This window comes from Pipistrellus hanaki (genome assembly GCF_964339955.1).
Source record: "Pipistrellus hanaki genome assembly, chromosome: 2".
Lineage (NCBI taxonomy): Eukaryota > Metazoa > Chordata > Mammalia > Chiroptera > Vespertilionidae > Pipistrellus > Pipistrellus hanaki.
Genome location: NC_140504.1, coordinates 167,282,339 through 167,298,242, shown reverse-complemented (window position 1 = coordinate 167,298,242; position 15,904 = coordinate 167,282,339). Strand labels below are relative to the sequence as shown.

At 45.1% G+C, this 15,904-nt stretch overlaps 1 protein-coding gene across 1 annotated transcript in view; it reads left to right on the top strand.

Moving 5' to 3' along the window:
- Positions 1 to 12,811, top strand: part of FAF1 (Fas associated factor 1) — a 292,045-nt gene extending 279,234 nt beyond the window's left edge. Inside the window, exon 19 of the mRNA XM_084872908.1 lies at positions 10,829 to 12,811. Coding sequence (XP_084729034.1) covers positions 10,829 to 10,912 — 84 coding nt within the window. The 3' untranslated portion in view covers positions 10,913 to 12,811. The remainder of the gene's footprint in view (positions 1 to 10,828) is intronic.
- Positions 12,812 to 15,904: the final 3,093 nt, after the last annotated feature.

The following is a 15,904-nucleotide window of genomic DNA, read 5'->3' as shown; positions in this document are numbered from 1 at the left end:
ATAAGGTCTGTGAGGGGATAGTATTTAGAGAAAGAATGTAGGGACCCTTTATGACCAAAAAGAAAAAGAAAAAAGAATGTAGGGACCAAGCCATGATGACCCTTTCAAAAAGTTTAGGCCCCGGTATAACTTATAGGACATGTATTTTTCAATATAAAATAGAATAAACACAAATCTTGCCACTTCTAAAATGTTAATAAAGGCTTGCTCTGTATTTTTCAATGTTCAATAATGACCAAACATTCTCTGGTCTGACTTATTCAATAAGCATTAATAGAGAGTACATAATGCACCAGGTTCTTTACTAGAAGCTGGAAATATAGAAGCAGGAAACATAGTTTTTGTCTTTAAATTGCTCGAAAGTGACTTGTCCAAGATCACACAGGTAGTCCAAAGAAGAATGGTAAGTTTAGGGCCAGGTTTGCAGTCTCTCAGAGCGTGTGTGTTCCCTTCTCTCCTCTACTCTGAGCCCTGACCCTGTGTGGACACAGGGACCAAACTGATAGAAAATGAACACGCAGAAAGTCTGGCCAGATGAAACACGTATCTCCAGCTACCTCAAGTACCGCTTCCTTAACAATTTCTCTCCTGAGTGCTTTTGTTTCTCATGGCACTTTTTCTTAAATCCAAGGGAGAGTTTGGAAGTTCCCGGTATGAGTTTGGTATTGTACAGGTGCCTGTTGGACAAGCCTTCAAAGAAAACACCTGCTCTGTTCGAGATTCTTGCCTTCCACTTTCATAAGCTTTTGGGCAGATGAGATGTAATATGAAAATAGCTCAGAGAGAGCCTTGGTAACACTTAAGATATTGAACATGCTGCATCTGGTAACTAGAAAATTTAATGATCTCCTGCTGTTTTGGTAATTGGATAAGTAAATACATCAGAATAAATCACACCGTCAAGTCTTTTGTGTGCCGTTAGGGACTCAACTCTTTTAACTCCTGTTCAAAGCTCCAGCTCCTGAGCGGAGTTTGCGTGCAGAGCTATGCATGCACCCGCTCGGTGGCCCTGCTCGGATATTAAAATGCATTCAAAATGCTCACTTCCTCCCGAGCCACTCTGCCTGGAGAGCACCACGAGCACGCCGCTCCAGATCTCTCTGAAGCCTGGGAGTTTACGTTTAATAAGACATGCAAGCCCTTCATTATCTATCTCCAAACTGTCTTTTCAGCCTTATCGTCCATTGTGGGTGTGCTATGAGCCTTGCCAGAAACACACCCATTCACAAATTGGGAAAACGAGGCCAAAGCAAAAGGGGCCTCTCCCCTAAACCATTTAAGAATTTTAAGTAGGAGAGAGACACGATCAGATATTTTGTTCAACTCTCAAGTGTCAGTGTGGAAGGGACCCAGAGAGAAATGGTCTGTTAGAGCCTATGAGTCGCTGGGTAATGTCCTCCGCAGCTTACAGATGAGAAATTTGGGTCTTTTGGAGATTAATGACCTGCTCAAGAGCATGCATGCAGAATGGGGTTTCAGAATCCACCAGTGCTCTTTCTTTTTCTTTTTCTTTTTTCTTCTTTTCTTTTTCTTTTTCTTTTTCTTTTTCTTTTTCTGTTTCCCAGTGTTCTTTCTTACTGCCTCCTAGTCAGGACATAACCCTTGCCTAGTGATGAAGCTCTGGGCACACAATTCCCAGGGTTTCTCAGATATTTAAGCTGAGGTAGCAGTTCCGCACCTAACCAGCTAACAGGTTTCTCTCCAAACATAGTGGCTAGTGCGTGGCCGGGTCTTCTGCCAGAGGCATCCTGGGAACCTTTTATACAGAGCCTGGCAGCCGTCCATGATATCTGCCTCTGAAGTGAGGCGTGACCCCTAAATCAGTGCTTCCCTGCCTTTTTTAAATCACTGCACACGTAGAAAATGTTTGTGTGCCTCACTGGGGTGCCCGTACTAGGTTGTTCAGGGTGAGGGCCACCCCAGCCCTGAGGTTCTGGCTGCCCTGAGGGGTGGAGGCCAGCATGTTGCCACACTGTGTAATCCTCATTCACAAAGTGCCAACCATATGCCCTATTTATTGGGCTTCCAGGGACAGTGAGCTCCAAAGCAGGACTTTGTTTTATTTACTTGAAATAGTTTCTTTCAGAGCCCAGGAGGGACTGCTCTTGGGAACTGGCTTCCCAGGATGAGGAGACATACCTGTTTTCATTCTTTATATGTTCACTCTGCAGCAGGCATGTCAAACTCAAAGGTTAACATAGGCCAAATAAGCAAGGTATAAGTTTATGTGAGCCACAAAAAAACAAAAGTTTCAATTTTCATAGAAATGCAGATTTATTTCGATAGAGACATGCTGAATACAAAGGGCTGAAATAAATGCGTAATCGTTAACATAAAATAATAGGACATTCTTGAACATTAACTTACCAAACACTGAATAACTGCACAAATTAATAAGCATAACACAAATAAACCTATTTTTTCTTACTCTCCAAACGCGAAATATTTCCTCTTGTGCACACCAAACAAGTCAGTCCAAGACTAATGATGTGGCAATCGGCTGCTAAACGATTCGCTGCTAGTATTAGTGGAGAGAAATGGTGCATCGGCGCATAAGGGAAATGAATGTAACACAATTATAGCAATCAGTCATTAGTGAGCATTGAAGTTAGTTATTAATAATTAATGCATAATGATATAGTAAAACTTAAGTTACAAAATTTTTATTAAAACATTTCTTACATACCGTTACATTGGTTGGGCCACAAAAACATTCGTTGTGGGCCTGCCGCGAGTTTGAATGATTGTTCTAAAGACTTGGATCTCTTCCTGTTTCCAGACTAAAGAGACTTTTCCCTTCCCACCTCACTCTACCCTCTTGTTAGAAGCCCCTCTGTTCCCTCTGGACCTTCCCCATTAACATTGCAGTTTAATAGCAGAGTGACCAGAGTCCCCATCACTGATACCAGTGCAAGAAGAAGGTCACATTTTTTATTTAGTGTTTAGGGTCTCCCTAACAGTATGCCAACTGTGAGGCCATTTGGCACTAGTAACACTTTAGAATTGGTATCTTCATTAAACAGTCTATCTGAAGTCACAGCTGAGAATGAAGACTCCAGATTTGGTCCCAGATCTGCCATGAATGCTCAGTAACCTTGGGTATATTTTTTCCACTGACAGCTTTTCTGTCCCCTTCTGTTGCAGAGATGACCTCTAAAGACCCCTCCAGCTCTAACACTCACTAGAACTGTGATAACTGTTGAGTGAAATATGCCCACATGCCTAAGGTAGTAATATATTTTATTATAGGAAGATTTGTAACAGTTACATGAAGGAGATCATCCTTTCAATCAGGAGACTTAGAATAAATAGGCCAGTGTATGACTACAATGCTAAAATTATCTAGTATGATGATTAAGAACACTTTGGAGCACTGGTTGGGTAACTCAATTGGTCAGAGCATTATCCTGACATGCCAAAGTTGTGGGTTCAATCCCTGGTCAGGGCATATATAAGAAACAACCAATAAATGCATAAATAAGTAGAATAACAAATTTCTTCCTCTCTCTCTCTCTCTCTCTCTCTCTCTCTCTCTCTCTCTCTCTCTCTCTCTCTCTCTCTCTCCTTCCCTCCCTCCTTCCCTCCCCTCTTCCTCCCTCTCACTCCTGCCCACCCCCCTTTCTCAAATCAATAAATAAAAAAGAACACTTTGGAGCCAGACCTAGTTTTAAATCCTTGCTCTGTCACGTCCTGCCTGTGCAACCTGAGACAGGTTATATAAACTTCCTGAGCTTTTATTCCTCATTTTTAAAGTAGAGGTAGTAGTGCCTCCCTCATTCGATTGTGTAGTGCTTATAAAGCACTTAGAACAGTTAGCACCTAGTACACTCCAATGAATGTTAACTGTTACCATTATTATAATGTGATTAAAAAAAAAACAAACAGATAGGGCAGCCTATTAGATATAATTTTCATCCCTTCGTCGCCTTAGTCTTCTCTTCCTTGTTCTTCCTTTAACTTTTCATTCATTTCTGCCTTCTTCCCACCTGAAAACAAAGTCATGGGGGGAAAAGTCCTGTGGGTACCCTGTGCTTTGCAGTCCCAGAAGCCCACTCAGCCTCACTCTCCAGAACCCCCGTTATTCTACCACAGTTTAGCAATGGAGCATCGTCACCGTTCTAGGAAGCCCTCACCTCAGTGCCACTTTCCTCCTGTGATCCGATGAGACGTTGATCCAGAAACTACACAGGAAGCTGGGATGGGAATAGCCATAGAGTAGTCCCATAGTGGACCCTTCCAAACCAGAAGTTCCTTTGGGGGTTGCATGACTGCCTTCAGCAAAGGTAGAGGAGAATTTGCTAGGAGCCACAGCTGGCATTGTGGGTGATGACAATGATGACCATGATGATGGGGGTGATGACTAGTAATCCCTTATGTTTACAAAGGACTTTACAGTTACAAAAGCCTTTCACACCCTGATCAGCACATGACTAGCAGTTCAACTCTGAAATTCTCCCTCTGATACTTTGTGGTTGTAACTTCCCTCTTCAGGGATTCCCACTTCATCAAAAGGTGTTTACAGAAAATGGGCAATTAGCAATTAGGACCAAGGTGACAGTAACAAAGGATAACCTATGGGGAACAACAGAGTCCATATCACAACCGGGCCAGGAGCCACAGCACAGCTGCAGAGTGCCTGCTTTCGTATGCCGAGGAAAAGCCAGCCAGTCATTAACTGCCTCCGTTTGGAAAGAGAGTCAGAGGTGAAGGGAAATGCTGGAATACAGGCTGGAAGCTCTCGAACCTGGGTGCAAATCCTGGCCTCGTCTTTCCTAGCTATGTAACCTTGGGCAAGTCCCTTAATCATTTTTTGTCTCAGAGAATTCATCTAGGTATAACATGGGAATAATAGAGGAATAATTATCTCAGAGAAGTGTTGTGACCATTTAATTAGACACTAAATATAGAACAGGAAGTACAGTGCTTGGCACTTATAAAATGTGAAATGGTAACTTTTTTGGTCGTATGACATTAACAGTTATTTTTTAAACTTGTGATATTTAATATGCGTGTTTTTCTAATGCAGTACTAACAGAATAGTTTACTATAAGGTACCAGAAAGATTAGTTCCCTCAAGTTCAGCTTAACTGCTAATTTTGAACAAAACCAAAAGCAGATAAGCTTCAGTTCACTGTAGTCTGGGAATTTGCCCAGGTAGCCTTTGTGCTGCCTCATAGAATAGACGGAGCTCAGCACTTGAAGTGAAAAGACCTGAGTTCAGATGGGCGATCCACCAATTTCTACTTGTATGACCATATGTAAGTAATGTTCTGATTTGAGCTTTGTTGTTCTCATTGTAAAAATGACGACAAATCAGTCCAATCTCCTCAGATAGCTCTGAAGTTTAGGTACTATATGGGAAAGTGCTTTGAAGGCTGTAAAATAGTAGTCATAATGTACACATTCTTCAGAAAGAAGATTATTAGCACATTCATTTTGGATTTAAAGAAGCATCTCTTTAAGAATAAGCTTTGTGCCGAAACCGGTTTGGCTCAGTGGATAGAGCGTCAGCCTGAGGACTGAAAGGTCCCAGGTTCGATTCCGGTCAGGGGCATGTACCTTGGTTTCGGGCACATCCCCAGTGGGGGGCGTGCAGGAGGCAGCTGGTTGATGATTCTCTCTCATCGATGTTTCTAGCTCTCTATCCCTCTCCCTTCCTCTCTGTAAAAAAATCAATAAAATATATTTTTAAAAAATAAAGAATAAGCTTTGTTATAGATTTATGTTACATGGGAAATGTATTTTTGAACTTACTTTTGTCCTTACTGGGGGTCTCTCTCATCTTCTAATCAGGACCAAACGGACTTTGAGAAAAATAGAGCTGTAGCCCTTGTATCCGATTACATCAAATTATCATTGTTCAGTCCTTGCTTAGTACTTTGTGGGACTTGGGGTTTTCAGGGTCATTAAATAATATATTTTCACTTTAACTAGTTCAAGACTAATTGAAAAATAAACATAGGACTTGGGTAGGGAATAAAAACAATATTTCTGTTACTGAAAAGATTGATCATAGATTGTGGCTTGGGATCTGTAGCCAAGGAACTTGCTGATACATTCTTTGCCCCTAAATTAGAGACTTGCCCATGCAATCCTTGGCACAGCTGACACTGCAGGCCTTATCTACTTTAGGAGGGCAGCTTGGCTCCAGAAAGGGTTTGGACAAATGTGCAATGACATATATCATATAGTATCATAGAGAGTGTTTTCACTGCCCTAAAGATCCTCTGCTCTGCCTATTCATCTACCTCCTCCCAAAAAATAATCCCTAACAACTAGTGATGTCTTCTTTGCTATTCCCCTAGTTTTACCTAGTCCAAAATATCAAATAGTTAGAATCATATATTATAGTATGTAGCCCTCTTAGATTGGCTTTCTTCACTTAGCAATGTGCATTTTAGATTCCTCCATGTCTTTTCATGACTTAATAGCTCATTTCTTTTAGCACATCTTGGCTGCTTTCAGGTTTTGGCAGTATGAGTAAAAGTGCTATAAACATCTGTGTGCAGATTTTTGTGTTTTTTTGTGAACGTACATTTTCAGCTCTTTAGGGTAAATAACAAGGAGTATGATTACTGGATTGTCTAATAAAAATATGGTGTGTGTGTTTTTTTAAGAAACCAACAAACTCTCTCCCAAAGTAGCTATGCCATTTTGCATTCCCAGCAGCAATGAATGAGAGTCCATGTTGTTCCATATCCTTGCCAGCATTTGTCTGTGTTCTGGTTTTCGGCCATTTTACAGGTGTGTAGTGGTAGCTCAGTTTTAATTTGCGTTTCCCAGTGGTAGATGATATGGAGCATCTTTCCATGCTTATTTTCCATTAGTATATCTTCTTGGGTAAAGTGTCTTTCAGGTTTTTGGCCCACTTTGTAATTGGGTTGATTGAGTTATAAGAGCTCTTTATATTTTTTGGATAATATTTCTGTATCAGATGTACCTTTTGCAAATATTTTACCATAGTACATTGACAGTGTCTCCTTCTCTTGATGGTGTCTTTGCAGAGCAGAAATTTTTAATTTTAATGAAGTTTAGTTTATCAGTTATTTATTTTATGAATTGTGTCTTTGGTGTATCAAAAGTCATTTAGATTTTTTTCTATATTCTAGGATTTTTATAGTTTTGTGTTTTACATTTTTGTAAAACACAAAACTAAAATTTTTGTAACCGGTGTAAAGACTGCATATAGATACACTTATTTGCATGTGAATATTCAGTTATTTCAGCATCATTTCTTGAATCTAGCATTTTTTCTAAATGTGAAGATATTAGATCCAGACTTTCCTTTATTCAAATTCAAACTGAGAGCATTTCCTACCCCGGCAGCTGTGGTTCGATTGGCTGGAGCACCCTCCCATGTATCAGGAGATCTTGAGTTCAATTCCTGGTCGAGGCACACATGGGGACAACCCAATTGATGTTTTTCTTTCTCTCTCTCTCTTTCTCTCTCTCTCTCTCTCTCTCCTCACCACCTTCCCCCCATCAATCCTCCCTCCTTCTCTAAAATTAATTAAAAGTAATTAAAAAATAAATAAAAGCATTTCCTTAGCAAAATTAAATAAAAAGGATTGATAATACCTACCCTACATGAGTGTGAATTAATGGTTACGTAAACATCTTGCAAACTATACAGTATTATGCATATATCAGACACCCCGTTGCACAAAGAGATTCGTGCAATAGGCCTTCCTTCCTTGGCTTCCAGCACCGGTTTTTCTCCAGCACCTGGGACCCAGGCCTTTGCTCTTGCCAGAGTCTGCCACCTTTGTCTTTGCTACAGCCAGAGTGCCGCTCCTGTAGATCCCTTCACCCCCTGCCCTCCCTCTCATAGCAGGTGTCCTGCCCACCCAGCCACTCCACCTGGAGCAGCTGGATGGCCACCATCTTTCTCCTTCTAATTTGCATATTTCTTCCTGATTGGCTGGTGGGTGTAGCGGAGTGATGGTTAATTTGCATGTTTCTCTTTTATTAGTGTAGATTATTGCTACTGTTATTTTTAGTATTACTCAGCTCTTGGCCTCAAGTAGCTCTGCCCTGCTAGAGGTCCCTCTTGGCATGCTCCATCTCTTCTTGAATGGGCCCAGAGCACGGTAGTGTGGTTTCACAGCATGGCCACTGTTGTGCTGGAATGAAGCATGGTACCCTATGTCCACACCAGTCAAATGAGAATGGAAACAGAGGCTATCTTGTTCACTTTAAAACTCTTGTCTGAAGTGACCTTTAGAAAAAAGAAATTGCTTATGATCTGGGCTGCTAGATCACACAGCCCCAGCACAATCATGTCTGCTTGAAGCAGTCCATTGTGGCCCAGCCCCACCACAGCCATAAAAGGAGGTCTCTAGATATTGAGGCATCGCCCTATCAAGGAAAAGGGAGCACTTCTGCTGGACACTGGATAGAAACAAGAAAGGCGGCCAGGTGCAGGCTGAGCTCCAGGAAGTTTTGGAGGAAAAGCTCCAACATTGAGGTCAGACAGACCAGGTCCTTTACCCAGGGCAGCACTCCAACTAGTGATGGCTGCCATCCACTGAGCACTTCCTGGCTCGGGCACTGTGCCAACCCCAACATTATTCCAGCTAGCTGTCACAACACCTATAAAGGAGAAACCAATTATTCCCATCATACAGGTGAGAAAACTGAGACTCTCTGGTTGTGTAACTTCTTTAAGGTCATATTAGGTAGTAAGTGACAGCTGGGATTTGAATCTAAGTCTGCCTCGCTCTTTTTAACCATTGTGCACTATGGACTTACCCTTACTAGCCTTAAACAAGTGCCAACCCTCCTGAGCCTTAATTTTGTCATTTTCACCTACGCCGCATAGTTGGTCTAGGGGATTGAATGGAATGACATATTTACAGTGTCTGTTATGTAGTAGATGTTCAAGAAATTTTAGTTTCCCTCCTTATGTCCCAGCTTTCCCACTAAAGTGACAGGGAAAACCACTTAACTTTTTCTGGACACAGTTTTCTCATGTAAAAACTGGGTGTGTTTTCTTAACCTCTGACCTTGCACGTTGACAACCCAGGCAGGGTTCTGCTTGGACCCGAGACTCCAGCCTCCCAACCTCTTTTGCTCTGCAGCGGATCTTTCTGGCAGCATGAACCGCTCTGGCACAGTTATGATTATGGTTTCTCCCAGCAAACATTATATTTACAAACCACAAATAACAACATAGAAGGTGCCGGAAGAGCTCTGGCATGTTAATTAAGAACAATAGCGGAAGCAGCTGGGCAGAAAATGCCAGTGAGTCGGAAGCAGCGGCAGCACAGCTCTGCTTGTTGACAGAAGCCAGCACGGTGTTGTACATTAATTGGGGAAGTGGGTAAACATTTGCCAGCAGCTTGCCCCCAGTGCATTGGAAGACGGACAGCAGGCTGGGCCCTCCCCACCACCTTGCCTGCCCGTGGGCCCAGAGTCCCAGAGATACCGGCAGAGCAGCTTTGCTCTAGGCTCCTTATAAGCAGAGAGGATACTAGAAGATGTGTCTCCTTAATGACCCTCCTGGGCATACCAGGTTTCTGCTAGATACAGTGGAAGATAGTGTTCCTCCTTCAGCTCACCAGCCGGCCTATGACCCTCAGCCTCCAGGACCCCCTCCCAGTGGCTAGGAGAAAACAGCGGAGCCGTCTTATTGGGTGTGGCTTGAGTTGAGTAAAGAACAAGATTGCCTGCCTGGGGTGCTGCAGTCTCTGCCCACAGGCCCAGAGCCCCTGTGTCTGACAGCACACTGCCCAGCCTCTCATCACGCACAGGACGGACGCAGGTAAAGCTGCCCAGCTACCTGTATTCATCCTCACAGGTGCTCACACACACCGCAGCCGTCACTGAGACTGGCTCTGGGCCAGACACTGCTAATATATATATTTTTTTTTTATTTTTTTTTTTCATTTAATCCTCACATCAGTCCTGTACAATTGATACTAACTCCAAAGCCACAAAGCTAATAGCCAAAACAGCTGCGATTTATACCGGAATCTTTCTGACTCAAAACCTATTGTCTTTTACTAAACCAGTATTTCTCAGCATTTTAACATTTGTGATCCCTTTCGTTAAGCAGGAAGTTTTTGTTTTCCTCTCATTCTCCCATTCAGAAAATGTCCACCGTCCCATCCCTGTCCCCATCCTAGGAGGTTAGAAGCCTAACTTAGGATCCCTGTGTGATTAGCATATCCCAACTGAGCCAAGAGGATTTTGTCCAGCTCTAGTCTCTATGGTTCACATTATAAAGTAATGCTTTTTATGTTCTATAACATAGTCATGGTATGACATTGACTTATTTTTTCAAACACACACACACACACACACACACACACAACAGGGAGGTTGTGATATGCCTCCCTAAGCAGCCTCTCCTTGCAGGGGAGATACTCCTCTCTGGGCGCGGCCGAGTGGTGTCTGCAGTTTATTATAGGTACGGTTAGCAGCCAGATGAGCCACAAAGGCTTAGCTCCTTCCCAGCGCAGAAAAGGCCTCCCTGCTGTCCGGAGCTAACCAGGGAGAGGGCCCAGGAGTGCCATCAGTCGTTTAACCAGATCCTTTCCTCAGGGCCGCCTGCTCTGTGGCCACGCCGAGCTGTGCAGGGAGGCAAGGAGCCTCCACCTGCCCGGGAAGAGGTCCAGTCCCCCTCCCTAAGCCCTAGCTTCCTCGATTATAAACTAGGAAGAACAATACAGGGCTGTTTTGAGGATCAAATAAGAGAAGAGTTATACAAATGCTCGTGTCAGTACATAGCAGGCTCAAAATCAATGTGCATGCAGGACCTGAGTGCCATGTGGAGAAAACTGCTTTTCCAGTCTTTTGAATGTATGCTTTTTTTTTTTCTTTTTAGATAACCCAGCTGGACCCAAACAAATCATTGTTGGAGGTAAAATTGTTCCCTCAAGAAACCCTTTTTCTTGAAGCGAAAGAGTAAACACGCCCAGCGGTGGAACCAGCCGTTCCTTGACTTGCCCGAGGCCTGCGTCAAGAGAAGGGCTCTTTGCCAACCCACCTACACGCTCGTCTCATCGAATTTAGTGTCACACTCTGCCTCTTGCAAGATTGCTGGAAAAAAGTAATAATAAACATAGCTACTTAACACGTCCCCTCCACGAGTATGTGTTCCCAACCCAGAGTTACAGCCCTGCTGCCCCCTACCCCCTCCGCCCTGCCCGGCCAGCGACAATGCGCTGTCCCAGTGTGCGTGCCCACCAAGCAGGACCGATGCTCCCCAGTGCCCTCTGCCCCCGGCGTCCACACAGTCCTGTCTGTCCTGGGACGCCAGGCCGATGTATGTCGGATCTGTCTCATTGAGCCAAGGCTCTCACACACACCTCTGCCTTTTTATTTTCATAACTGGATTCCTACTTTGTCTCCTGATGTTAAGAGGCAAGGGGAGGAAATCGGTGGAACTTCTTGGCCTGGAGATAAAACAGTATTGCAGGCGAAAACGCATATCATTTTTGATGGTACTTTCTGACCTCTTTTACTAAGATGTAAGGATGTGTTTGAGGAATTTGCAAGGTATTTATTTACTGCTGCTGCCTCGGGGCTCCAGATTCCGTGTGGAGGTATTCACTGTTCCCCTGCAGCACGGGAAGCGGTCTGAGCGCAGTGTGAGTGTTAGGTAGTGTGAAGAGGGCGGTGCCAGGACGCGGGTACCGGCCCAGCTGCAGGAAGCTGCTGTTAGGTTTGCATTCGGGTCCCAGCTCCCAGGCTGCCCTGTTAGTGTACAGTGAATGCAGTTCCCTCCTACTTTTCTCTCCTCTTTCCTTCACTAGTTTGGACTTGTCACTTGGTGTGTTAAGCCCCTTGTCTGTCACCAAAAATCTGATCAGCCGCCCCTTGGACTCAGCCCAGATGTAATAAGGAATTTGTTCCACTTTTTATTATTTGAATGTTTCGATATTAGATATTGGGCTCCCATCTCAAATGAAAAGGATCTCATCTGGTAGCTGAGAATTCTGATGTCATATATTTAAGGAGCAGACTTGGGGGCTCAGCTCAGAAGATGTGTGTGGCCTGAACCCACGTGTAGTAGTTTTGGGGTGATTTTAGTATATGTGGACTTTTGTTAATCTATGGATTTGGGGTTTAGAGTCCAATTCACTGTTTATACCTTCACCGACAGTGATTTCTTTTCCATCTTGGAATGTTTCTGTCCATTTGTGTGTCCCCTGTGGTCTCCGTCTAGGGGGTTGGTATCCTGACTTGACATGCTGTACTTGTCCAAAAGAGAGTCTAAGTCCTGGGTTTTTCTCCCTGACCCAAGCCAAGGGGTTATCAGGAGACTCTAACCGAAGCCTGAGAAATGCCTGGTCATTCTCCCTCTGCCCAGAAGTGGGCGTTGGCCAAGAAAATTCCATCTCTGTCTTTTCTCTGATGCTCCAACCAGGGACCTCTCCTGGTCACTCTCTTAAAAAAGAGATGTGTTCCTAATAGACTAGTGCTACATCTGCCGAGGGCAGGCCTCCTCTGGCCCCAGTGGTCTCTCGGGGAAGCTGAAGGGAAGAGACGAGACCCACAGGGCACGTCCTCTCCAGCTCCACACCACCCTCTTAGCCTCGTGGCCCCACCTACAGGTGCACTAGGGCGCCAGCTCTTCTTCTCCAGGTGGACTTGCTCTGTAGCGGCCATGGAGAAGCTATAGCCCTGAACTCGGGCCACACTCAGGAACAGCAGCAAGTGTGGGGGTGGGGGGTGGACGTACCGGACTCTGAATTCACTTTCATGTTTAACCTGTTCCTCTGATTGGGTTTTATATCATCATATTGTTCCCCACTATCATCTTCACTTCTGTATTCCATAATTATAGACTTTACTCTGAAACTGATTTTGTGAAAGTTATTAAATGCTACTTGAATGTGTATGGAGTTTACACCCCCTTTTTCTACCCTGACTCGGGAGGTCCTCCTTGCTCAGCCCCGCGAAATCCTTTCCTCTGGGCCCCACTGCTGGGAACGGCCTCCGCTGAGTCTCACTGTTCACTCGTGTCATTCTGGTCTGCTAAGCCCAGAGCAGAGGCCAAAGCAGTTTTGTGCCTTTTCCTGTAAACACAGCGTTAAAGTGACTACAGACACATGGAGTGACCTGTGTCACCACAGAAATGGCAGTGGCCTTGGCAGCTCTTCCTCCTACCCTTACACTTCCCTGGGCTTCACCTCCCGCCTCCAGACACAAAGTCAGCCAGCATCTTGCTTGGTGTTCTTGCATAACAATTGGAAAACATTCATTATACTGAAATGTATGCATCCTACTATTTTTTTTAAAAAAAAAAGGTAGCAAATTTGCTGGTGCCATAATTTAACTTGTCTCACTGGGATTAGCTCAACACCACTTGGTATGATTTTAAGTTTGATGAGCTTTTAGCTTTTTTACCCCACTTCTAAAACCCTCATGGAAATTCAAAATAACATATAGCATTGAGTGACATTTGTTGTTCCATCAATCTTGAGACTCAATAATGTGCTTGGTGTTCTTACTAGTAAGCCCAACTGTTTGTTTACGCAGGGGTCCTCAAACTTTTTAAAGTGGGGGCCAGATCACGGTCCCTCAGAGAGCTGGAGGGCCGGACTATATGAACTACTAATTCCTACTGTAACACCTCGGCTGCGCTCACTGCCCAAAAAACCTGGCGGGCCGGATCAGACTCCTCTGCGGGCCTCATGTGGCCCGCGGGCCGTAGTTTAGTGTCGGTCCAGGATTCCTCACCATCCCCACCCCATTCTAGTTCACGCCTCTGGGTTTCTTGGAGTGCCAGCTACACATCTAGAGCGTTAGTTTGAAGGATTAAGGAGGCATTGCCAACTTCCCACCACCTCTCAGGAGGTGCATTCTGGGGGAGTTTCTGGCCTGTGGCGTTACCTGCTCTGGCACAGCTGGTTTTATTGGTTACACAGGTGTTCTCTAAAGTGTAAGCATCCAAAGTCTGAGTTGGAGGAGAGCATCTTTTATATTATAGACGAATAGACCTTGGGCTTTACGGATTTTGCTTGGTGATATTAAAAACATAAGTGTTTGCAGTTTTATTAAAATTGCTACTTCCAAAACCAGACTTGCCAGCCTGACTGCTGGTTCATGGGATGGATCTTAAAGATGCTGCAGAATTCTGGCAGATTTCCCAAAAGCAGGGGAGACGCGGGTCTTCAGTGTCTCCAGGAGCAGCATCACCCATCAGCACTCTTCCACCAGCTCCTCACTGCCCAGTCCCGGGTCCCACAGGGAATGGGATATGGAATCCTAAGTCCAGCCCAGGCGTAACTCACATGAGCCTTTCACATGCTTTGTCTCATTTGATTCTTTATGAAATTCTGGCTGGAGAGCACACACATACTCCAGAGACTTCGTGTCTTCCAGTGTGAGCCTTGGTTCTGCCACTTAATAGCTATGTCACCTTAAGGTGAGTTACCTCTCTAAACCTCAGCGTCCTGGTAACATCCAGATGGCACTCTGCAATCCCCCACACCTCCCACCCGGCACAGCCCCCGACAGTGAGGGAGGCAGGGCAGATGATTGTGCCATTTCTGCACGAGGGCTAAAGGGCAGTGGCTGCCTAATACCGCACAGAATGCCAGCAGAACAGTCAGGACGCAGGCCCTGGGCTCTGGTGCTCAGGTCCACAGCTCCTCCGTGAAGAACTTCTAAATTTCACATCCAAGAAATTGTAGGATTCCCCCGAGATTGTGTACAAAAGGTTGTGTGACTTGTCCCGAAGGGGAATTTGTATTCAGGTCCTCAGTGGGCTCCACTGGTGCCCAAAACATAAGAACCACCATTTACATCATGCAAACACCAGGCCATTTGCGAAGTTGAAACTATCCATTCTCACCAAGCCATATTTTTATCTAAAGGAGAGCCACAACCCCAGAGAAGGTGAGATGCGGGCAAGTAGGCTTTGGTGCCCAGACTTCCTATCTGCATTTAGTGCTTCTCCCTTGTCTCAAATCTGCTTTGGAAGGTGACCCTAGCAGCCCCAACTGCTCAGACAGCTCCTCGCTGTGTTTTGAAAGGATGGTCTGCAAGGAAATACCAATAAGAGACCAAGTGCTCTCCAGTCTTCAGTCTGTTCACTCTTAATCTCTACACTGTTAGTTGTGGTTCTCAGTAGAGCAGCCTCGGGGGCCATGTTGCCTGCGTCCAAGCCACTCCACTCACTGGCCGTGTGCCTGTGGGCAGTCACGTTACCTTCCTGTGCCTCAGCTGTTTAGCCATAAAGTGGAGAAACCAATGAAGATTAAATGAACCAACAGTTAACATGTAAAACAGAACAGCTATTACCTGGTCTGCAAACTCATCCTACATAATAAAAGGCTAATATGCAAATTGACCAAAAGCAGAACGACCGGTTGCTATGACACGCACTGACCACCAAGGGGCAGATGCTCAAGGCAGGAGCTGCCCCTTGGTGGTCAGGGCGCTCCCACAGGGGGAGCACCACTCAGCCAGAACCCTGAGCCGGGCTCACGCTGGCAAGCTCAGCGGCGATGGCAGGCCTAAGCTGGCAGTCGGACATCTCCCACGGTCTCACGGACTGCCAGAACACGCAGGCTGGGCTGAGGTACTCCACATCCCACCCTCAAGTGCACAAATCTCGTGCACCAGGCCTCTAGTAGGATTATAAAAAGGAAGTGTGATGACAGCAATGAGAAGTGGCAGCTTATGGGCTGAAACAGAAAATGAGAAAAGCAGACCCGTGATGCCCAGGACACTGCTCCAGATCCCTTCAGGGGGGTCCCAGTCCTGCCCCCAGTGCCACTGGTACTGGTGTCCACATGGACAAGCCCGGTGTCATGGGAGGGAGGGAGGAGGAGGACTAACTTGCTGAGCACTTAGGCTGTGCCCAGGACTGTGCTGGGAACATTACACACATTACCTCCTGTAACCCACAACAGCCCAGCCGGGGGGTGATCCTGACCCCGTTTTGAAG